Genomic DNA, 25,635 nt, shown 5'->3' on the forward strand with positions numbered 1-25,635 from the left:
CATGCCTCGATATGAACTTTTCATCATCATTTCAAATCACGAAAACTAAAAATGTTCTGAATGCAAGACAAGTGCTTTATTTACTCAATACAGCACCAAATTACTTTATATACATAAAGGGTCAAGGATGAGGGGAAAAAGCTGACACAGTTGCTTACTTAGCCTATTACACTGGATTAGATGAGATAATTCCGAATTGTCTGGTGGTTGAGACATTTGCTTTGTACATCACGTGATATTGCAACATTAAACTGATGTCAGAGACTAGAATTACTGGCAGAATTGTAATTGTGACTCCATATAGTGCAACTTGAACCATCTCCACCCTCTGTTCCTTCCTCTTTCATACCAAACTACAAAAAGCAGTGCAACTCATTGGAGATGTGGCATTGTTCACAGTCATGGGAGTCCAGATTAATATTTTGTTCAGATTGTGTGATCCGTTTTTGTAGTTTAATGTGGCCTGAATGGTGAAATATTGATAAAATGTTGAGGTAACTTTTTTATGTTTTTTATGCATTTCTTCTTTCGGCTGATACGACCCTGCAAAGCACAACAATGCATTGGGCTATACACATAAAATGACCTGACCGATAAATACGACACTTTAGGGCCAATGTACACGTACATCAGTGAAGCCATGATGTCATTATCTATATTATTACTTGTCATTGAATACTGTTTTTCTAAATTCCATCAAGTTCAATTTAAAGGAATTTAAATGGTGCAAAGTAAATATGTCGTGTGTGTTTAAAGTCATTGTGAGTATAGTGTGAAATACCTCACACTGGAGGCTCACTGGGGCCAGACCAACAGAAACAGTGCTGTCACGTCACTACCACAAATAACAGCAATGATGGGCTTTTGTTTGACACATGCCAAAACTTGTCCATGACACCGCTGTTCTGATTCAGAGTTGGTTGTATTATTAGATGGACTACATTTAGGTCAGAATTGTTTTTTTTTCACTTTATGCTCAGTAATCTCTGTCTTGTATCAAACCAATCTGGATTTGTTGCAAGGTCAAAGGGTCGCATTTCTATGTCAAAGCAGCACTTGACCTGCAGAAAGTTCATTTTGAGATCCAAAGCAACGAGCTTATCGTGTGTTTAGAGTACTTACATTCCTGGGATGTCATGGGGGGACACAAGTTGTTGCATCCTCATCTGACACCGCCATCGTGTGGTGTGGACTGGGATCTTCAACTTTATTGTCATTGCACAAAGTACAAGCACTGAGACAATGAAATGCAGTTTAGTATCTAACCAGAAGTGCAAAAAGCACTAAAGTGCAGAGAAATGTACATACTCTATGTACAGTAGTAATATAAATAATAAATTATAGTAAACAGTAAGAGGTAGATATGAATATGCCAGATATATTTATATATAGTATATATATAATATTATCATTCTATGATATATGAGTTAATAAAGGAGAAGTGAGAAAGGGGTAGGGAAATATAAGTTTTACTTCTACCTACTCCTTTTCGAACACTATTACTCTTGATTTGTTTGTTATTATTTTGTATCTGTTTTTATTTATTTTTATGTTCGAAAGTCATTCATTCATTCATATATACAATATGAACAGTATTAACAGTATGAACCATGTGAAGGTAATACATTATATACAGTATGAACATGTGCAGCGAGTAGCCAAATATATAGTGCAGAAGTATAATTAGTATAAATATGAATACACTATAGGTTAGATATATATAGTAGAGTGCCTGAAACCTCTGATTTCTGTCCACGAGTACCCTTACTTCTTATTGTGTACTGCCACCTCCTGGTTAGTCTATGTAGACTGCTGCACTACTGGGTGCATATCCTTCAACTATAGGTCTTATATGGCATTCTTCTGCTTCTCTTCAATTTGCATGTCAAAAACTATAACAACAAAGCACTGAAGGCCTGCATGTTTTCTGGCCTAAGCCAATGCAACAATGTAAATAAGTTAAATACTATTCTCATGCTTTCTGTTGTTGCTCTTTGTTCTGTCATGCTTTGTATTCACCATTATTGCAAGAGGGAAATATTGATTTACCAGAAGTTCAAAGGAGGAATTTAAATAATAAGTTTTCAGTTTATATAGATTTGACACACTGCAGCCTACTTAAAGGTGGCATTTGATGTGACTGCATCATTGGAGCTAAATACAGTAAATGCAGTCTTGTCCGTACATTATGGACTCGCATTTAGTATTCCTTTTAATTATCCAATTTAATATGCGGGCCAACAGATATCATATTTTCAGGTTGGTTTTACTGTAGCATTTATGCAATATTTTATTTGTGTACAATTTGATTTGTATAAATAGCTACATAAAACGTTTTGTGGAAATGTAGTATTAAAATGCATACAAAAATACATTTGAAGTGGGATATATTACTAAGAAATGCAAATAAATATAAATGCATCCAAGGCACATGCAATGATCGTGTCATGCAACCATTTTTGGTCCAATTCAGGAACTGGATATATACAGTATGGACAGTAGTATAAATATGTAAAGGTTGTAAGACCTTTTATAGTATAGGTAAGTATGTACGGTAGTAAGTTTAAATTTACCAAAGAGTTCAACACTTCTTTAACAGTTTTAAGAATAAATAAAATAAATAAAATAAATAAAAATAAAATAAATAAAATAAATAAAATAAATAAAATAAATAAAAATAAAATAAAGTTCACAAAGGTAGTATTTATTGCAAAGCGATATGAAATCATGTTCACACATGGTAGCTCATCTTCTAAAAATCTCCTTAATATGTACAGTGTGTCTGAAGTGCTCCACAAGCTTGAACACATTTTTACCACTAGATGAAGCTGTGACCTCATTATTCACAGTATGAAGGTTAGAACTGGGTCAACTTATTCAACTCTTAAACATTTTTGGAGAGTCTGATTGTTTGGTTCTTTTCCTCTTTTTCAAGTTTGGTAAAACTGTAAATAACATGATACTTTTATTGTTGCCAATGATCCAGATGGAGACACTGGTAATACAGTATGTGCCAACACTAAATGCCTGGAATTCCAGATAACTCCACAAGATGGAGTAGTTTGGTCAGCTTTTGAGACCAGCTAAGTACAGTAACATTCATTTACAAAACTGCATGTATCATTAGACAGTTGTATTCTTTCTGTTGGCCTAATTATTATATTATTACATAAGTGGAGCTTCCACTCCTACATCATAGGCCTATAAAAGTGAAGAGTTGATTACATTACACACTATGCTCTTCAGCTTCCAAGGTCAAGGCAACATAAAGATGTTGGTTTTTTGATCACATAACATCCTCTCTTCTTACACCATTTAGGAAGTTCAGTTGCTTTAAACTGGTGGCAACTCATTCTTTGGAAAATTAGAAGCTCTCACAGGAAACTCCCTTCGTTTGATTTCCAACCACTCGACCTCAAGATTCTTCTAAATACATCCTGTTGTATCAGCATTTCATTGTCATCCAAAGCCGAAAAGGCACGTCAGCATCACCTTTATTTTCTGAATAACACGTCTGGAGTTCACATTCATTCAAGTATTCCATAGAGGCCAAACATGTTTCACTTTTGTTTTATTATTTCATTACATAAGAACATACATACATACAAAGCAAACTTTTATAATAACGAGTTTATGAAACTCACAGCACATTGTCTGTAGAAATAACACAATCCCTACAAACATTTACAATTAACTCTAGTATAGAGTTCTGATTATACCTAAGAAAACCCAAACGCCCATTCAGAAAAAATACCAACATCCAAATTGACTCACACCGGACATACCCACAGCAGATATGTACACATTCGTATGAAGTTGTAACAGTCTCCAGATCATTAAAAAATCAGATTAAAGAGGGGAAATAATCATGTGAGATGATGTGAGACTTGGTGTAGAAAGGGTTCAGGTTGGGTTGTGGAGTTTTCACCCACATAAAGTTTGGAATGCAACACAAAAAAAAGAAAAATAATGTACCAATGTTTTCTACTTCTACCTATTGGAGATCCCAGGTTTTTTTTTTGGAGGAGGGCATACAAAGCCGGTCGCTTTCAGTTTCCAATCCAGGCTTCTGCTTTGGTGTGTTGATTTGTCTGTCCAGGGGCCAAAGAATGAGTCTCTGTTTTCTTGCTCATGCACCACTGTTGATCCCCACTCATCTAGGAAACAGTCCACTTTTTTTCGGTCTTTTCTTCTTTTAAACCCTCCACCTCCCTCCTCCTCCTCCTCCTTCTTCTTCTCCTTCTCTCCCAAATACCTATCCCACCCTTTTCTGCCCCTCTTGTCCTCTTGCCCGGAGTGAAGTGGAGACATGTGTTTCCCTGCACCTGCATGGAGAGAAAGGAAGAAAAGTGAAGTCAGATCTCTCCCTCTCAGCCCTCCCCTCCCTCCACTCCCCTCCCTGCAGAGGAGAAGCAGACAGACTGGCGCCTAGCATGGAACTTTCATTAACCCCAGGCAGATAGCAATGAATCCTGCTACACATTCACTGGCCCGTCTAATTGGCAACCGTGGTTAATGTGGAGGGCAAGGAGACCTTCATCTTCAACAATGCCCACACTATTCTCACTGGTATTTAAAGTGTTATTTTGAAATCATTTCCTATTGAAAGTCAAAACAACAACACACTGATGGAATTATGAGCCCCGAAGATATGATGCTTTACGCACATTTATCTTGTGATTTTAAGCGATTTAGATTTTACATTAAGATTGGTTATAAAAAAAAATAAAAAATACATACCATGATGTGTCATCCTCATCTTAATGGCACAACCGTCCTTCTTCTTTGGAGAAATTGCGCGCAAGGTCCGCAGTCTGAATGGAGAGCAAAAAGGAAGCACTGTTAGACATTAGTCTTATTCTAATTGCATATAACCAAATAATAAATGTGTGCAACATGTTAGAGAACATCATCTTGATAGTGCATCACAGTCTAAGATACAATATTAGCACCATGCATGCACATTGTGTGTGCAAGTGGAATAAACTCAACAAAATCCACAGATCATGCACTTAAATGATCTTTTGCAGAGCCATGCAGATGTCTATATAGTGCATCTAGCTACACAAGACTTGCTGCTATAGTGAATGTCTGGTGATGGTTGAAGGACATGCATCAGTCCACCCCTGCAGCCTCACCTTTATTGACAAAACCATCTCCGGCTCCTCCGCCTCCAGCGCGATCTGCAGGTCGAAGATGTAGTCGATGACGTGCTGCAGGATCTCCACCTGGCTGACCGACTTGTTCTGCGGGATGCTCGGCACCAGCTCCTTCAGCTTGGAGTAGCAGTCGTTCATGTCGCACAGGGCGCCCACCGGCTCCTCCAGCAGACACGAGTGGTGTTTATTATTCCGGCTGATGGCGAGACTCTGCTCCGAGATGCAGCACACGGCCTTGTAGCAGCAGCTCCTCACCGAGCGGACGGGACTGATGGCTTTCATGTTGAAAACAATAACAAATACAACAACAACAAGTCTCAGCTCGATGTTTTGAGTATTACGTTTTCTTCCTCTTGCTTGTGGTCTTCCTGTAATGCTGTCCTGGAAAGCTACAGTGCTCTGACAGCGACGTTACAGTTGTTAGCTCTTTATACACAGCGCGCTCGATGACGCCCACTTTTACGCATAGCGCTCTGATTGGTCAGTGTAAAAGAGCAGGCACGTTCCGATTGGCTGATATCACCTTGTGGAAGAGTTGGAAAGAATGAGGAAATTAGGGCTCTGGATGCCTAAAGGGGATTGTCAATCAATTACTCACCTTTTTCAGGTGCTGTTATTTATTTGAAATAGATAGAAAAAAAGTTCTCAAAGTGGAGTGAAGTTTAGAAGAATCTCTAGTAAAAAGAGGAATACTTTTAGTTTACTTAACTCTATAGGAGAGATGTCTGTTTTAATTATAGATCTAACTACAGTTTCTATCTCCCTTTGACTTTTAAACAAGCTATAATACCAGACGAATAAAAGTCTTCTCAAATAGAGACACATGTGAAAGCATATCATAAGCATAGCATGTTTCATTTTAGATAATGTACTTTTAGTTTACTTAACTCTATAGGAGAGATGGCTGTTTTAATTATAGATCTTACTAAAGTTTCTATCTCACTTTTACTTTTAAACAAGCTATAATAGTGGAAGAGTTGGAAAGAATGAGGAAATTAGGTTCTCTGGATGCCTAAAGGGGATTGTAAATCAATTATTCATCTTTTTCAGGTGCTGTTATTTATTTGAAATCGATAGAAAAAAAGTTCTCAAAGTGGGGCACATTACAAGTTTAGAAGAATCTTTAGTAAAAAGAGAAATACTTTTAGTTTACTTAACTCTATAGGAGAGATGGCTGTTTTAATTATAGATCTTACTACAGTTTCTATCTCACTTTTACCTTTAAACAAGCTATAATAGTGGAAAAGTTGGAAAGAATGAGGAAATTAGGGCTCTGGATGACTAAAGGGGGATTGTCAATGAATTAGTCACCTTTTTCAGGTGCTGTTATTTATATGAAATGGATAGAAAAAAGTTCTCAAAGTGGGGTGAAGTTTTGAAGAATCTCTAGTAAAAAGAGGAATACTGTTAGTTTACTTAACTCTATAGGAGAGATGGCTGTTTTAATTATAGTTCTTACTACAGTTTCTATCTCACTTTTACTTTTAAACAAGCTATAATACCAGACGAATAAAAGTCTTCTCAAATAGAGACACACGTGAAAGCATATCATAAGCATAGCATGTTTCATTTTAGATAATGTACTTTTAGTTTACTTAACTTTATAGGAGAGATGGCTGTTTTAATTATAGATCTTACTACAGTTTCTATCTCACTTTTAGCTTTAAACAAGCTATAATATCAGTCGAATAAAAGTCTTCTCAAATAGAGACACACGTGAAAGCATATCATAAGCATACCATGTTCCATTTTAGATAATGAATGCCTTTTGTTATTGATGACTGTAAATCATTTGTGCAGTTTGGTTTTACTGTGTCAATACCTTAAGAATAAACAGAATTTCTTCAAAACTATACAGACAGATATATTATAATATTGTTTGTATGATGGGTAGATATTTAAGCAGTGTATGTGCTTATTTTAAGACACACTACACCCCAAAAATGTGCATTCAAAAATAGAAATGTTGAAAATAGGATATTTATATAATATAGGTAAAAGGTCAGTTGAAGGCCAGGCTATTTTTCTACATTAGTATTTTGCAAAAAAATTGTTTTTCTGATGATGTATCATTGGATATGGATTTATTGACTCATTCTGTATGTTTTGGTAGCTTTTAGTCCTTCTCTAATTGCCCTATTCCATATGTCTGTATGATCAACAACAATTCAAATATGCAAAGAATATTAAAGCTGCGCCTAATCCGTTCAGTCACTTACTGCTATAAAAACCCTCTTTTTGGGTGAACCAAGTTTTGTGAAAATTATATTTTAACAATTCCAAAATGTTGCTCCGTTTTAGTTTACATCAAAGCACGTCCCGTTCTGCTCCTATTTGGGTCTTATTTTCCCCTTTTCTCACAATCCTGTTTTGTGGAGGAATGCAGGCCTGAGCCAGCTGTGTGTCCTATCCCGGCCCAGCTGTGTTGATCTAACGCGCCAGTCCCAGACATGCTGGCGCCAGCCTCCCGACGTCATCCATTCACCCCGACGCGCACTCCCCTCTCTCTGGCAGACGGCCCGCCCTCCAGAGTGGGAGAGAAGCAGAGGCGCTCAGAGATCTGATTGGACGGCCGAGCCTGTCACTCACGAACACTCTCTATAAGCCCCGCCCCCAAAACGCTGCCCTCCTCCTCCTCCAGTCTGCAGTTGTAGAGAAAGTTAAGTTTCCAAATACTCCATAATTGTGTAATGATGAGCACGCCAACATGGCCTGGAGACGAATCTCTTCATGAAAAGTGACAGGAAAGCGGTCAACATGCGATCATTATTTCATATTCATCTTATTTATTGGTGTTATAATGTAATAAGAAATAAACAATATTGCATCTGTAAGGGCACTTGGAGGCCCAGACACAGTTCACTGGCTTGTAGTCAGTGCTTTCCATTTAACAGATGCCTTTGTCCACAGCTATTTACATTTTTCACCCTCTCTACCACCCTCTCTACCGCTGCCTGTTTAACTGATACCAATATTGTCATCCAGTACTAGGGCCAGTTGCATACACTTAGTTTAAGGCTAGTGATGACCTTAGACTGGTGTTAGACTAGTCTAAATAAGCCTGTCTGTTGCATAACTATTAAGACTGACTTAATTTGAGGTAGGAAAGTTAGCCACCTCTCCCCCTGGCTAAGCCTGATGTGAGAGCTTTGTTGCTATGGCATTTCAACTCTCTCTCCATTACTTTTAGCTGACTTCAACCTAACTATTTCAACTATTTATCCATTACTTTTAGCTAACTTCAACATAACTATTTCTACTGTTTACCCATTACATTTAACATGCGATCATTATTAAAGAAAGGACAAGTCTAACTTTACACTGTCAAGTTTTATGTACAGTAGTTAGATAAAGTGGTTGCTCAGCGGTCCGTGGGTGCCAGGATGTTAGCCTGCGATCACCAGACATTTTGCAAAACCACTGTGAAGGCCTCACCAACAATTATCCATTTTAGCTTAAATTGGTAGGCTATTATAATGTTGGCAAATTTGACATTATGTTACCTCACATGCAACAAAAGAAAGTGGATTTAAATATAACACACTATTTTAAAAATGACGAGCAATTAGAAGCAACACTACATTCGCATTTTCATTTTGGACACATTTGTGCGTAATTGCGCACGGCTGGGGAGATATCCTCCCCATTATACAGAGGTTTAAAACAGATGTTGAAGTCACTGCCTTCCTCCTGGCAACCCCACCCCCCCCAAATGATTGACCCCCGTATGACGAGTCACTTTAGAGCGAGTCACACTATTGAACCGTGAGACAGGACTTCAGCCTAGTGCTATTTTAGAGATATATTGTGTGAGCGGTGCACAGTATCCAAACAAGACTTTGACCTTAAATATCTTTCTTAAATATGTCAAGGGGGAGGACAAATATTGCACTAAATTTCCCAGGTCTGGTGGGAAAATAATTGTTCTTATTTGCTGATGTAGCACACATGGGCTGGCTGGGCTTGGGCAAAATAGATTTGGGAGTCGATAAACACATTATGCCATTTGATTTTGATGATCCACAGACAGCACTTCCCCATGAATCCGTGCTTATTTCTAGGAGCTAGGAGCTATTTCTAGGATATCAAAAATGCCAACAGAGTGTTTTCCTCCCATGACAGAGCTTGTCTGCAGATTCCAGAGTTCTCAGTGCGTAAAATCTGTGCAAAACACACACACACACACACACACACACACACACACACACTCTCTCTCTCACACACACACTCACTAGTGTGTCTGGGCAAGGATCAGGTGCTTGTCGGAAAAGCCTCGGACACAATCGGGTCTCTCTTTCAATGGATGGGAGAATTCCGAGCCTGGCGTCAGTGAGTCTGCCTCTCCCCGCCCTCCCTCTCCCTCTCCCCGCTCCTCCGTGCAGCTGGACGCAGACAATCAAGCCATCAACAATCGCCATGCATAATTAGCAGCGCCCCCTCCTCTCTCCTCTTCTCTCCTTCTCTCTCTCTCTCAATTAAATTTCAATCCAGAATATTTTATTAACAGCCAAATACTAAGGTATTAAAAATCATAATAAGCCTTAAACATCTGTTCCACTTCTCTGACTGAATGTGTTTTCCATACCTGCAGGATCTAAATCTCCCCCCTCCACTCCAATCTTTACCTCTCTAAGCACCTTCTCTCAACATAAACAAAGTGTCTCCTTCTACTTCTGGTAACAACAGAACAGAGTGTAGAGAAATGAGGGTCATCTAGTGAGATGAGACAGAAGCAGGGAGGGAAAGCACCACACTGTCATGTGGAGAGGCAGTGTTGTATACAGACGGGTGTCTTTTTCATCCACAAGTGCAGGCCCATCTTGGGGCGGGATAATTAAGTGGCAAGAAACACACTGAAACTTAATTCTTTGTATCCCTGGTGTGTGTGTCGTGCAGGATTCCTCCTCCTCCTCTGCTCCCTGTTTTCACCCTGTCCTTCATCAAAGACGCTACAGTCCTCTCCGTCGGCTTTGAACGGCCTACAGATCCACAGCTTTTGTCCCTAGTGACCCAGGCGGTGACATGACATTTTACGCACATTGTTGATTTGTGCTAGTCACTTGTTATTTATGTTTGAGTCTCTTGTTCAAGCTTGTGCATAATGATTTTTGCTTGGTTTTTAGATGAGAACATACCCGATGTATTAAGAAAGAAACTCGCCCACGTACCGCTCAGCCACTATGTGCCCATTGTGGCTGTTAGGAGGCATGGCAAACTTCGTACACCGGGATCATGCCACTTATTTGTCCCAGACACCGTGGCTGTCTGGTTAAATGTTCTAAATGTGAGATTGGGAGCATTGCTATTGGCTCCACACGGCTCTCAATATGGCACCAGCTAAGCCAGCGGCTCGCAGCTAACGGTGCTAACAGTGCTAACAGTGAAAACAACGGCAACAGTGCTGACAGAGCTAACAGCGTTAACCTGAGGGGGAACCGGAGGGTGGGTGCTATGCTTCCGCAACGGCGCCGTTGGTTGGGGCGGTGTTATCAGCTGGAACCGCTGTATGAGAGCAGTGCAGAGCGGCGGCCGAGAGCTAGCCAATGGGGCACGCTCACATGCACTCACATGCACTAACATGCGCTAAAAGCATGCGCAGCCGACTATGTCAACAAAGCACAGAGGGGCTCAGATTAGAACACACACAGAGGGAGAGTGACTTCATTCTCTGCTCAGGTAGAGATTACTCCTCTATATCTTTACATATCAAATAGTTGTTTGCTGCTATATTAATACTCCGGATATCGTAATACTAAAATATATTGTATCTTGGTTGAGCCAGTTTTAAATACAGGTGTGATTGCATTCAAACACATATTGACCTCTCAGATCAAATCTGGTGGTGGACAAAATGTGAACATTATAAACACAAATTTGCTCTCTAACTTCCAATAACAACCGGATAAAGTAAAATGCTAAACAATCTAGACCTGGTTTTAGTCAGTACCTGCGTGGTTATAAGAACCACTGCATGGCTTTTCTCTGTCATTTGTATGTCATTTGAGAAGAATGAGTTATTTTTTACTTTGCAGCTGTAGCCAACATGTGACACATATAGATCAGTTTACTCATCACAAGGGGGACTACACAGCCGCTAAAGACAGTTGCATAATGTCCTCTGTGGCTGTAGAGGAGCTTTGTGACGTCTGATGAAATAACCCTGCTGATGTCATAGTGATGTCATCAGGGTTGTGACAGAAAGTCTTCATTAGAATCTGGGGTGTTGGAGTTTGAGAGGGAGTATACAACAAATAGAGTTGCATAATGGGAATTGTAGGATCTGGAGCTTGACCCATATACTAAGGAGTACAAATCTGAATGTCTTGGCCTCTGCTGCATCAATTTGGATTATCTTTTAAAATAATTAGTTTATGGTAACTTTTTGTTAGCGGAATACTAAATTACCAGAATATTTATTTAAGATGCTTTTTGATCCCAGGTGTTAACTACTTTCTGTCTTAACTGTATCTAAATACAATTTTGATGTGAACAGAAACAGTGAACAGGGCATCTGTATTTTTGTTTCCCACTGAATAGGAATGACTTGAAAATTTCCAGTAGAGTGAACAAAATCAATTGGTGGCAAAGTAGATATTCCATCAAAGGTGCTTAATTCAAAATTCAGAGCATTTCTATTGCCTCCACACGGCTTTCAACATGGCGACGGCTGAGCCGGCGGCTCACGGCTAACAGCGCCAACAGTGCAAACTACGGCAACAGTGCTGACAGTGCTAACAGTGTTATCAGCTGTAACCGCCGTATGAGCGCAGTGCAGAGTGGCGGCAGTGAGCTAGCCAGGGGTGCACGCTCACAAGCACTAACATGCACTAGACAGAACGTTCGACCAGCCCGGCTATGTCAACAAAGCATGGAGAAGCTCGGATTACTACACACACAGAGGGAGAGCGACTTCATTGTCTACTCAGGTAGACATTACTCCTCTATATCTTTACATAGCTAATAGTTGTTTGCCTGCTATAATAATGTTCTGGATATTGTATAGAGCATCTGTAAACATACCAAAATAATAGCAGGAGTCTAAATTTAGAACTTGGAGATAAACGCAACGTAAACCACAGTAGCAGAAGTCAGTAAGTAGGTAGTATTTTCACTTTACTGTGACTGCTCATTGTAGGAACTTTGCTGTTGTCATTATCATGATGTGGTCAGGTGGCCCTGTTTATGTCCTTGGGTGTGAATATTTTACATTTGCATGACGTCTATCTATTTCTGCATGGAGGCCATACAACTGTATTGCAGGTGGGACACCAGCCACAGAAGGCCATAAAGCCCATGGTCACCACCACCACATAGGGCCAAAACAAGCTGACTGTAACGTTCAGTGTGACTGGGCGGGCGGAGAGACTGCCAGCTGTTGGTCACACTATTGTTTTGGCGTTTTCATCGTCCCTGACTGGAACAGTCCGTTTACTCTGCAGCCGCCCAATGAAGATAAACATCTGGCTTTGTGTAAGCATAGTTAAGGCCAGACTTGGTGATCATGGTTGGGGCCAGTTGGTGTAGGCGACAGTGATCTGATTAGTCATAATCATCCCTCTCAAACAACTTGGACCAGGTTTAGAATCTGAATTGCATATGATCATTTTTGATTAATACATTTTTCGGAATAGACATCACCACAGTCTCCAGCCTGCCCAACAGACTGTCAAACAGGCAGACACAAAATGATTATTTACAGCCACTCAAGAGCTGACAGTCTTCCACTGGATGACCATTAATGGAAGCACTGCAGAGCCTAATCTTCTCTAAAACCATTCCTCTGTTTTCAAAACCAGCAAATAAACACCAGAATGAGTGTCTGCAGACAGCACAGAGACAAAGTGTCTCCACATTGCCAGGGAAGAATTACTCTAATCCACATCCAGTCTCAGGCTCTTTCTCTCTGTCACTGTGGAGCTACTTCTTTAATCGTTAACCCAAATAAAGACCTATGCAACAATTTGCAGATGACTACCAGATGATGACCATAATACTTACAAAATACTCTTGTGTAATTGCTGTTCCCACTGTTGCAAGTGGGACATTTGTGGTAAATACCCTTTAAACTCGCTTGAACTAGAATTTTGACCTTGTAATTACGGACTGTCTGGGTCCATATTTTGTGAGACCCCACACAGAGCGTGGCCTATACATGAAGACGCCAAAAGGGTTTGAGAGCGAGATCCAAATCCATTCTTACACTTTCATGCTTCCAGTATACCTCAAACAAAATCCATTTTGGCTGCTAAACTGCTCTTGCTGGGAGAAAATATAAGTACTCGGACTGTAGCTTGATCTGTTGGTTTAAAGACAACCAAGCGAGATGGAAGAGAGGCCTGCAGTGGAAGGAGACGACTGAAATGAAAATAAAGCAATCCCAACATTTTTGACCAATTAGCCTACAATTGTGTATTATTAAGTTGCAGTGATGGGTTCAGCCGGCCAGCCTGTGCACGTCGAGGTGATCGAGGAGTAATTCAATTTGTTTGCAGACCCCACACAACGCAAGTTCACGCATGTGTTTTTTTGTGACGAGACGACGTGGGCCGGGGGAGCAAGATGGAGAGATACAAACAGGAAATTTGTGCGGGTGATCAGGAAACGCAATGAAGAGAGCAAGCTGAGAAAGGCATGAGAGAACATTAGCGTGGAAAATGACTGCAGGATAAACTTGAGGGCGAGTAACAAAGGAGAAAGGGACAGAAAGAGGCTGTGTTCCAAATCGAAAGTATGATGTAAAATTGAGTATGTAATGTAGTGCGTTCCAAATGCAGTATTTGGGTTTGCGAGAAATGCCTAGATGTATACTAGATTAACAAAAATTTCTGAGTATGAGACGCGAGCTTACTGGACATACTTAAACGCCTCGAAATGCATTGCGGCTCTTCAGACTTTGCAATGGCGGACTGTGAGACAGACGATTTAAATAATTAACTGGCTGGATGAAAAAATTGCGAATGATGGCAAGTGACATTAGGGTACAGTTAAGAGGAAAAATGTGGGAGCTCATATATATAATGTACTGTTGAGAAAACATATTTAACACTAACGTATTTAATAATTTTTATTTCCCTTAAAATAATACTGGAAACTATTTAACTGAGTGGAAGAGGTAATGTTGATTTACATTTGTGACAAACAATTTTCATTCAAGTATGCAGTAAGTTAGTATACAGTACGTTAGTATGCAGTAAGGTAGTATGCAGTAAGGTAGTATACAGTATGTTAGTATGCAGTAAGGTAGTATACAGTATGTTAGTATGCAGTAAGGTAGTATGCAGAACGTTAGTATGCAGTATGTTAGTATACAGTATGTTAGTATGCAGTAAGGTAGTATGCAGTAAGGTAGTATACAGTATGTTAGTATGCAGTAAGGTAGTATGCAGAACGTTAGTATGCAGTATGTTAGTATGCAGTACGTTAGTATGCAGTAAGTTAGTTTATAGTACGTTAGTATGCAGTAAGGTAGTATGCAGTAAGGTAGTATACAGTATGTTAGTATGCAGTAAGGTAGTATGCAGAACGTTAGTATGCAGTACGTTAGTATGCAGTAAGTTAGTATGCAGTACGTTAGTATGCAGTAAGGTAGTATGCAGTAAGGTAGTATACAGTATGTTAGTATGCAGTAAGGTAGTATGCAGAACGTTAGTATGCAGTATGTTAGTATGCAGTACGTTAGTATGCAGTAAGTTAGTTTACAGTACGTTAGTATGCAGTAAGGTAGTATGCAGAACGTTAGTATGCAGTATGTTAGTATACAGTACGTTACAATGCAGTAAGGTAGTATACAGTATGTTAGTATGCAGTACGTTTTTGTGCAGTACGGTAGTATGCTGTACGTTAGTAATCCGTATGTTAGTATGCCATTTCGAACACAGCCAGAGAGGGATTGAGAGAAAGAAAGACATAGAGGAGCCTGACTATGGCTGCTGCTGCAGGGGTTCAGCTGGTCAGGCTTCACAGAGACACACAGACAGAGGCCATGAGGTCCCTGGTGGGTAACTCTGCACCTGTGTGTGTGTGTGTATGTGTGTGTGTGTGTGTGTGTGTGTGTGTCATATGTTTCTAGGTCAAGTGGGTCCCTGACATCTAAGATGCTCCGCAGCAGTGACTTTCTCCTTCTGTCACTGGCTTTGTATTCTTTAACACTTTGTATTTCGTCTGTTCCCCACCCCCTACACACACACATACACACACGTACACATACACACACACACGCACACGCACACGCACGCACACACACACACACACACACACACACACACACACACACACACACACACACACGCACACGTACACACTCTTGCATGTACAAATGGATAATGTAAGTGGATGTAAGCACACATGCATGAGCACACACACACACACTTGCCACCCCTCCTCATCTCTCTTGTCTCTTCCTTGTGCTGCTAATGAATTGAAACAGTGGGGACTGAGACATGATACACAGCTGATTCCCACCCCCCCCCCCCCCCCCTCTCCCCCCTCCACACACACACACACACCCAACCCGACACACACCCTTACCCTCTCCTAATCTGGGTCAGTGGTGCCCCTCTTGGTCACCCCTGTCGAGCCCTCCAGACGGAGGGAGCAGAGTGGGAGCAGAGAGGTCTGGGCTCTCAGTGACCTGATTAAAAGCTCTTACACAGACTACTGAGCTCCGTAACCAATCAAACACAACACACACCCTGGGCCTTGCTGCTGGACTGTCTCTCACTCTGTCTGGCTGTCATATACTTGTCTACTTGTATGCTTTCTCTGCTTTAGAGTGATTTATATTCTCTTATGATATGTTTTCTTCACCCCCAGCCCCCCTTCAAAACACTAACATACCCTCTTCCTCCGAAGTGGCTTTAATCATGTATGGTGTGACGTGCACCGATCATGGGATGGACATAAGGGCTCAGGGAAAATGGACACTCTGCCAGCTGGTCAGCTATGCATCGCCATATTCAGCTGGGCATTATGGAGCGAACCTAAATTGGGTTTTGTGAGTGAAACCATCAAAAACACATCAAGCCGTAATGGTCCAGTGTGTTTGTATTTCGCTGTGGGAGTTTTTAAAACTTATTGCTGTTCTTGTTGTGTCCGTGATAGGCCATGACTCAGAGTTAAAGAGCACACCGTCCCACTCTGTGACCCACTGCACTTGAGTCACCGTTGTTGTTGCTGCATATGAACAGCAATAAAAAAAAATGCTTGAAAATCTATGTATTGTTTCTGAGATTAGAAGCTGAAGTAATACAACCATGAGTCAGTCCCCAAGAGAGAGTAACACTACCAGGAAATGCCCATATCTGTTTAGCCATGTTTGGTCTGTGTGTATTGTTTTATGGACACTTCCTGCTAACATTCTCTGGCTACTCTGTAATTTACTGAAAATATCCTTGCACCACTAAGTTAAGAGTCTGGCCAAAGTGGAGGGTCAAAGCCACTCAAGATTTCTAAAAATGTTGCTTCCTCCAATTCCCCAGAATGGCCAAAAGAGGAATATGGTTTGTAGAAGCCAGTTCTCACAAACTGGAAGCACTTAGGCTTAAAAAAGACAATAATTATAATTATATGGCAAAAAAAAGAAAAAAATATTAAAGATTCAAATTCAAACAAAACTAATATGGAGGTAAATAAATAAAAAAATATAAAATAAAAGAATATATAATATAAAAAATATAAAAGGTTGCTTCACCCAAGTGATAAAAAACAAAACAATCCCACAAACAAAATTCTATCCTCCGCTGTATTGAGTTGAATGCAGTAATCGGAGAGAGGGTGTCCTGGTAGTTGAGCGGCCTGAGGCCATGTTCAGACCAACATTTAAGGACCAATATGTAATATATTTACTGTAATAAATCATAAAATGACCATGATATGTCATCAGAGATTAAGGAAGGTATAATAACGAGTATAGCAAGCGAGAAAGTCCACTAAAGGCAGGTAGGAAAGGTGGTGGATGGGTCAAACGAACACAGGATTTTCACCCAGGAGACCGCTGTTCGTGTCCTATGTGAAACCAAAAGTAGGCCTAAACATTGAGTTTTACGTAACGTTATATAACAAAGTCTGTTAAGGGGGGTTGTTATTTATTCACGCTAGTTACGTCGTTACGATTACGGTTGTTATGTTTGTTACGTTACGTTGTTAATTTTATTATTTCAACACAAACCATGAACTTTTTTCTAACTTTAATCGAGTAGTTTGTTGCCTAATCCAATCATTTCACAACATTAAGCAGCGTTTCTGTAAGCGTGATATGAGGCTGATATGAAACGTATTTATAAAACATATTTTTGGTTCAGAAATATTGACAACGTATCCTGTGGTTTGCAGAAACATACAATGCCAACATTTTTTTCGACGACTGGCTTTGGCCAGTCAAAGACCTACAAGTACACATTTCTGGGTAGTGTTTTGACGTCTTATAAGCCGTCAAACTCATACATGTATTACTCAATCTGGCTGTCCTGGATCACATTTTCCTTTCTAACTTGTGCCTTTAGCAACACAGACATTTGTTTTTCTTTTTTTAATCGCAGTGCTATTTTCGGTCTGAACGCCCGCTCAAACACCTACAAGGTTCCCAGTTCGAGGCAGGAAACTTTGATACATCATCAACATCTCTCTTTGTTTACCGTCTCTGTACGTATACTGTCATACTATCAAATAAAAGGCAAGAACACCATAAACATCCTTTAAAAAAATCTGTGAAAATATCTCAAAATCTGGGCAAATAATAGCAAAAGTATCTATAGAAGGATACATTTAGGGTTTAAAGTGAGAATATATATATATATATTTTTGGATGAATCACCTTCTAAAAGCAGAAGGGGCAGAGAAATAGTGTAGGCAGAGACCACTGGGTCAGGCTGATGACCTCAACACAGTGAGCTCAGATAAAGACGAGCACTTCAAACACGGCTGATAAGCTTCACAGTGAAGGACGCAGAGCAGCTCCTTTTGGCCAAAACAAGAGATAGGCCTGACAAAGCCCAGCTTATGAGAGGTGAGAATTACTGTTAAACTGATAGAAATCACGGCGTCTCTGCATTGTATTCACAAAAGTGTAAAGATGTTTTTCCCTCTGTGGGTTTTATGTTGTGTGGAGGATTCGGTTAGATGTGACATCACCTTTATCTAATCAGCGTTAATACAGTCAACAGTGGCATTCTGTAAATGAATAGGCTTCAGCCTGACGTGACAGACTATGACAATGTCAGTGGTCAATCAAATGTGTGTGTATGTGTTCATTCACATCACAGCAGCCCTATAATGACTGTTTAACAACCCGAGTAGTGCTCACCTGTGTCAACGCGTTGAGTGACTGAGTTAATTATTGTCCTCCAGACGTCTGTAAGGCCTCAGAGAGATTACTGAGGACAAACTGACGATCAGATAAGCAGAGAAGCTACCTTTCTATTCAGCTGCAAGACTGATCGGTCTCGAGATTTGAAGTTAAACCCTGCTGTTTAAATATCACAGATAAGCAGAAGCATCGGCGCTGTTGTTCACGCTCGTTTAAGATAATGCTCATAAATGACTTTTCTGCGCACGCCAGATGTGTGCCCCCCGCTTGTTATAGGGAGGCAGATGATTCCACCCTTCCCCGACCAACAACAACACTCCAATGTTAGGCTAACCTCCTGGTGACTTTATCGCAGCATCTGGCAAACGTTAGGCTTCACCTGAACCCACCGTTTATGCTGTAATCTGAGCAGCGTTCTTACAGATGCGGCTTCAGTTGGCAAGGCTGAGTGTGTGTGTGTGTGTGTGTGTGTGTGTGTGCGATCATGTATGTATACTCTTGCATCTGTGTGCTCGGCTCCCCTCGGTTTTAAAAAGACAATCGCTCGGTTCAGGATGGGAACCAAATAAGCCGGTGCAGGCACAGCAGGGGAGCCCTTTTCACAGCACGCACAATAACCACCCCAGCCCCAGAGAAACACAGTGCCTGGCTTGCCTTGTGAGCGCACAAGCGGCGGCAGTGTGCCGCGCACGTGGTCGAGACGGGTCTATGCGTCCTTTTGTTAGCAGCGACTGATAAGTGAAAAAAACAGACAAGACCTACGAGACAATAATACCACACTCCCTGCACAGCTGGCATATTTTCTGAGAAGCTATTTCCTGTAAAAATTCTGACACGGGAATAATGATGGCTTTGATTGGGCCCCAGTTAACGGGAGGCACTTCCTGTTCCTTTGTATTGGTTTCATTGTGAGGCGATGGGGTGGGAGGGGGAAGGAGGGGGCGAGGCAGGGTTTGAGGGAAACAGCTGCTGGAGATGACACAGTCAAGAACATCCCTGTGACCCCCCACCCCTGCACACACACACACATTCACACACTATCACACACCATCACCTCTTGCATTGGTAGGCCGGTAAGGTCGGTTTAACTGCTGACCCAGTTAAATCCTCTGTGACTCGAACCAGTTAAAACATCATTCTCACAAAGTCAGGACGTGACCGTAAAACATTTACTCTAAAATGTTACTTAGAGATCAGCTTTCAGGCCACCGCCGCATCTTAAAGTAAAAAAACAAGACACTTACTCTATATCAGTCACTGATGCCTATCTTCTGTGGTCCAGAGTCCTAATTCTGAGAATTATTGAAACCTGCTAGGAAAAAAACAGAGGGGTTTATTTCAGCACCATCCAGATGATTTGTCAAACGGTTGATTGTTACACTAAGTATTTCCTGTGATTGTCTTAACATCCATGCACATGCTTTATTGCCATATGTGTCACCAATTTGCCAGCAAAATAGCATTTTGTGAGCACAATATAACCCAGGTTTGAATGAATTATTGCCACAACAAAACTGCGTACAGTTGAGCGGCGAACGCAGCTTCAACAGCAGTGATGAATTTTTTAAATCTTCTATAAAATCAGCAGTTAAGCTCAACCAGAGTTTTCTGGTTTAAAAGAAGCTGTTACCAAATGTCGTGAAAAGGCTGTCTTGACTGTTCTGTTTGCACATTTCTAAGGGAAGTCACACTTGTTATCTCTAAAGGAAAGTCTGTGGTTCTCGAGCTAATTGCTGCAAAAGCAGGTGTGCGTTGCATTTATTCATCTTTAAGATGCGTGTACCTTGGCTTATTCGAATGCACGCACACATAAACACATACACACACACTTGTGCCTTTATGCATACACACCCACATCTGAGTGAGATTTTCCATTAGTGTTTTTGCAGAGATCACAAGTTCTTCTATTTCCTGCCACACAGAGTGTTTCGCCACAGAAGTTAACCAGTGTTCATGCTCTCACTGCTCTGCATCGACAATGATCACTGGAAAATCATCAGCATAACACACACACACACACACTCTCACACACCTACCACAAACACAGATGTATGAACACAAACACAGTTACTGTTCAGCTCTCATTTTTTTTTTCTCTCCTCAACTTATTTTTCTCTTAATTTTTTTTTAATCTTTCTCATCTCATTTATTAGCTTTCTCTCACCTCCTTTCCTCTCTATCATCCTGTTTTCATTTTAATTTATTTTCTCTGTCCCTCCTCTCATCCCCCTCTACAGCAGTGCCAGTCTCTGAGGAGGGCTGATGTGAGCTCCAGATGTTGAAGTAGACTGGCTGGAGTCAGAGAGGGCAGAGGGCTTCCCCATACCTCCTTCTCCTCTCCTCCCCTCAAGCTTACATTACCTGAGATCTTTGTGTTTTATTGGATCCTTTTGGCTTCTGTGCCTTCACACAGCTTTTTATTTTTGCTGAATTTCAAGTACACCTCTGTTTATGAGGATATAAATATGTTTAAATACCAAAGTATACTGGAGCACATGGATTTAAGGCAACAAAACAACAGTCTTTGACTGATGAAGACAAACTTGGCGTCGAAACATTAGACCTTAAACCCGTGTGCTCCAGTATACTTTGGACCAAATCTCTGAAGTGTCTCCTAATACAAGATCGCCCTACTCTGAGAGCAGCGGACAGGCCTGTAATTCCTTGTGTGGCGGTTGAAGCGCGTTAAATCTCTTCTTTCATGTTTAAATACCAATCATTAGCAAATCCATGCTTTTATTTGTGTTCATATTAACTCTATGTGAGCTAAACTGATGATTATCTCACTACAACTTTGCTACAGAATGCCAATGACATTATCGTCATTTGCTATGGAAATACATACATATAGTAGGGGTGGCGGAAAAAATCGATACAGCATATCACGTTATTTTGTGTGGCAAAATACACAGACGTCAGCTATTGATCTTTTATTATAAAAGCTTTTAACTTCTCAATAATCTTGACACTATTCTGTTTTTCAGAGGTTGTAGCAGGCTCAGTCTTAAAGCTAGAGTGAACTGGTATCATATGAAACTACTACTATCATTGTTACAAACCATGTCATGTTAGCTTGTCGGGAAGGAGGCTAAATAAAGCACCAAAGTTACACTAAATTTTGGCGAGGAAAAACTGGCATGGCCTTTTTCAAAGGGGTCCCTTGACCTCTGACCTCAAGATATGTGAATGAAAACTCTGAGATGAACAGAGTGAAAACTGTATCTTATTAGATAAAACAGATGTTGACAAACTGCATAATTTGCAGTTGAAAAACGGTAATAAATCGCAATATATCTTATCGCAATAGTCAGCATATCGCAAAATGTTTAAAATTGCTATAAGATCGTATCAAGACTATTGTGATCATATCGAAGTATCGTGATAATATTGTGTCGTGGGGCCTAGCTACTCTTCCAGGGGTCCTTAGAAAAACAAGTACAACCACATCATGTGATAATGTAAAGAAAAGTATGTGAAAGTCTACAAATACAATATAGAACAACACACTTCACCACTATGCTTGTCAGTATATATCAGTCAGAACAGATTCTGTGGAACAATAAAGATCTGAACTTAACTGAACAGTAAATATATTCTGTATACAGCAACAGACATTTCTATAGAAACATAGGTTAGGAAAGATCAGAAAGGTCAGACTGCTGGTGGTGTCTCTCTTTAGTTGTTGTTGAGACTAATCTCTTCTCCTTCACAAACACGTCTCTGACTCATGACCTCGCTCCGTTTCAAAACAAATGTTGAAGTTGTTGTCTTCACATAAGGCCTTATGGGTTGGGGTCAGAGGTCATCCAGCCTCTAAAGATACTATCTCTCTGTATGTGAACATCCATCCATCACCGTGGATACAATGTCACCTTCCTCACCTCTCGTCCCACACTGCATCTCTCCTCCTCCTCACCCCCGCTCTTCGGGTCCTGCGTTCGCTCACCCGGTCCCCTCCCTCGACCGCCTCGCCGCTTCTTCCCTTCAAAGCACGCATTGATCACCGGCGGACGCAGATAGACATTTAAGGGAGTCGTACTCTATGTGTGAGTGTGTCTGTGCAGCAGCAGCAGGGGTCACACTGTGAAATCAGGCTGCATGCCGGGGCTAATTGAACTCAGGGGTCACTAACGCGCATCGTTGACCATGCACGTTAATTAGCATATCTTAATGTGCTGATAACATCGTGTGTGTGTGTGTGTTACAGGTAATTTGAAGTAAAAATAACAAGGTAGCTGTTAGATAAGAGGAGGAAAGATGTGTTATTGCTTTACGCTACGGGAAAAGAGTGCAACTTTCGCAGTTTGCTGCCATAAAAAAACATGTTGATTCTATTTAATTAGACGAAAGCACGATTGTTTGTGAGGGAACAGGAGGTTTGGAATTGGATGCAAAAACTCTTATAGCTTATAAAAGTGCAGTATACACAGACATGCAAATATATAAAAAGGATCTGGCACGTGTTAATAAGTCCTTGTTACATAGGAATAAACATAAAACCCACATGAGAACAGACACAGATCTCTCAGGCAACGTCCCCCCTTGATGTCTTGGCTGTTCTCCTCATATAAGTGACCACAAACCATCTGTAACTCAATTGCATACACTTGTCACTCTCAAAATAGACACACATGAAGAAACATAACCAAGGCCACTCTGCGCTCACACACACACACACACAAATGCTATTCTATTCAAAGGTCGCATTAGGTAGCTATGGGGCATTTTGAAATAGCTGCTAAATCCACTTTGCTGTAATTAGAGCACTTACCAGCACACCAATGCGTAATGCATTACTCCGGCCACTTCGAGGAAATTAAGACTTGTCTCATTTCACCTGCTGTGACCCGACATCTCCTGAATATTATTAAGAAGCAGCTATTCTGGATTTCCTGTGAGAATAGGAAACACAGAATAAGGCCACATTTAGTAGTTCATACAGTTCTTCAAAATAAGACTGTATGTAACTTTTGCTAAACAGCAGTCATGGTGGCTAAGTGACGATTGCAGGAGAACGGTAAATGCAAAAACAGTTTCACAGTAGCACAAGTAAAGTAAATAAATAAAACAAATTAAGTTTAAGTAAAAGTCACAGAGTCAGCAAAGGGACTTCAAGTGATGTCAGTCATACAGATATATCGAAAGTTACACACAACATTAGCCACCATAAGCTACTGGTCACATTAGATCACATTAGGCTACACAAAAACATTAGAATCTATAGTACATTTAAAACTTAAAGGTGCTCTCAGTGGCGTTATCAGCTATAACCGCAATATGCAGAGCGGGGTGGGGCACAATCACATGCATTGACATGCACTAAAAGGCACGCGTGGCCGGCCAGGCTTTGTCAATAAAGCACAGAGAAGCTCCGATTACAACACACAGAGAGACAGAGTGACTTCATTCTCTGCTCAGGTAGACATTACTCCTCTATATCTTTACATGGATATCGTATAGAGAACCTTTAAGGAGCGATCAAACAGATAATCAGAGAACTATCTCATCCTAAAACACGCTACAGGAATTAGTCCTAAAACTCACCGGTTCCCTCGTCTGGAAGACGATGGGTTTTTAGTTAGATGCCTGAAATACGGTCTGTGGTTAACACAAGTTTAATAGATTTTTATGTTTTGTTCTATGATATAAAATCTTTGACGCGTCTTATAAAAGAGTGGTTAAATGAGGCTACTAAAAGTCATCACGCCAACTCGTCCATGTTTACAGCCTCATTGTGTATACTCACGTCCGTAGTGTAGTTCGTTTACAGCCTAATGTTAGCTTTTTATTCTAGTAATTGCACTTATGCTTCAAAAATCATAAAAGTGATTATCTTGCTGAACAAAACGTGTAAGTATCAGAGTTTATTTTGTGCAATAATGAGCTTTTTGTCGAGGGAACCAGTGCGATGCTAACTTCCTGGTTGGCCTACAAAAATACGTCATCCCTGCACCACTCTATTATAAGTAAAATACAATAAGCTTTTTTTTTGACATTATATACTATATACTATGGCAAAAGTTAGGTTTTAAATCTATAACCTCCAGAATGAAGGGAAGCGTTTTGGGAATTGACGTACTAATTTCCTGCTTTGATGTTGACCCATGTTGTCCTGCCTGGCTTCTTATCAAATGACCACAACTCTGACCAACATGCTGATGGAGGGTCGGAGTGTGTGTGCGCGTGTGTGTGTGTGTGTGTCCAGCCTTTTACTACAGCCCAAACTGCCTCTACATGCAGACAGACAAACGTTCTCTGCCTCCTTTGCGCATCTGGAGCAAAGGCTCAGGAGTTGCAACAGTATTGATGATGTCTTTAATAAATGTGTGTGCTTGATGCCCTCGTGCCCCCCTTCACCCTCCCCCCTCCCTTTCCTCTATTGCAATTCTCTGTGGCTTGACCTTTGACCTGGTCATCTGACCTTCCCGGTGCTGACCGCTCCTCGGTCGTCCAGCTGTGAAATAAGACTCTGTGTGTGTGTTAGCACATCTGTGCTCCCCTCGCTACATCCTGGAGGAGCTCTGAGCACTTTGAATGAAAACGCGTGACAGACACAACTTGTTTGTTTCCTCATAGTGCGGGTTCCTATACGTGGTTTCCTCTTATCATTGGCCTATTTGCTCACACTTAAATATGCACTGTGAAAATCTTTCTATCACTGCTCTTCCATTATCTTTTCCCCCAGATTCCTTGCCCCCTCTGCAGAAGGACAGAGGAACTGCATCCTGGTATGGACTGACACAATTTCCAGTTATGGATTTGGGACTCAGGCGACAAATATGATGTAAATCAGCTGCATTTAAACCACAATACTTTCATTTGACGTGCAATATTTTGAAACTAATTGTTTGAAGCATTGCGCAGGTAAAGCTTACCATTTTACGTGCACTTCATTTCCGTTCTCGTGAGAGATGAATATTAACATTTGACCGGGTCTTTAATAATAACATTATAAACACAGGGTTGATTTATTAGACTGAGAGGAATGTTTAAGATTATTATCAAACCTTCACCGGGGAAAAGAAACAGAGCACACGGATTTCCGCCACATGTGGCTGATGCAGAAACGTTAGCAGAATAAAACAGATATATCTGCACACCAAATAGCTTCCGTTAGAAGGATTTCTAAAATGCTGTAACGTTTCGAGCACATGGCTCTTCCTCAGACTTCTG

General features: G+C 40.7%; 1 protein-coding gene and 1 long non-coding RNA gene across 2 annotated transcripts; both read right to left on the reverse strand.

Annotated features, from left to right (window-relative positions):
- Nucleotides 1–3,554: 3,554 nt before the first annotated feature.
- On the reverse strand, nucleotides 3,555–5,607 carry id3 (inhibitor of DNA binding 3). Its single transcript, XM_074660603.1, has 3 exons — nucleotides 5,139–5,607; nucleotides 4,741–4,814; nucleotides 3,555–4,325 (listed from the first exon to the last, which is right to left on the reverse strand). Exons 1-2 carry the CDS (start codon nucleotides 5,439–5,441, stop codon nucleotides 4,761–4,763), a joined length of 357 nt encoding a protein of 118 aa, XP_074516704.1. The 5' UTR covers nucleotides 5,442–5,607; the 3' UTR covers nucleotides 3,555–4,325; nucleotides 4,741–4,760.
- A 12,349-nt stretch (nucleotides 5,608–17,956) lies between these two features.
- LOC141783820 (uncharacterized) lies at nucleotides 17,957–22,484 on the reverse strand. Its single transcript, XR_012597364.1, has 2 exons — nucleotides 22,344–22,484; nucleotides 17,957–19,774 (listed from the first exon to the last, which is right to left on the reverse strand). It is a non-coding gene; the product is annotated as an uncharacterized LOC141783820 (long non-coding RNA).
- Nucleotides 22,485–25,635: the final 3,151 nt, after the last annotated feature.

This window comes from Sebastes fasciatus, chromosome 15, assembly GCF_043250625.1.
Source record: "Sebastes fasciatus isolate fSebFas1 chromosome 15, fSebFas1.pri, whole genome shotgun sequence".
NCBI classification, from domain to species: domain Eukaryota; kingdom Metazoa; phylum Chordata; class Actinopteri; order Perciformes; family Sebastidae; genus Sebastes; species Sebastes fasciatus.

Excerpts from the sequence above, each read along its gene's own strand:
- id3 (XM_074660603.1), bottom strand. The coding sequence starts at position 5,441 with ATGAAAGCCATCAGTCCCGTCCGCTCGGTGAGGAGCTGCTGCTACAAG. Across the intron at positions 4,815-5,138 it reads AGATGGTTTTGTCAATAAAG|ACTGCGGACCTTGCGCGCAA; the intron begins GTGAGGCTGCAG and ends CTCTCCATTCAG.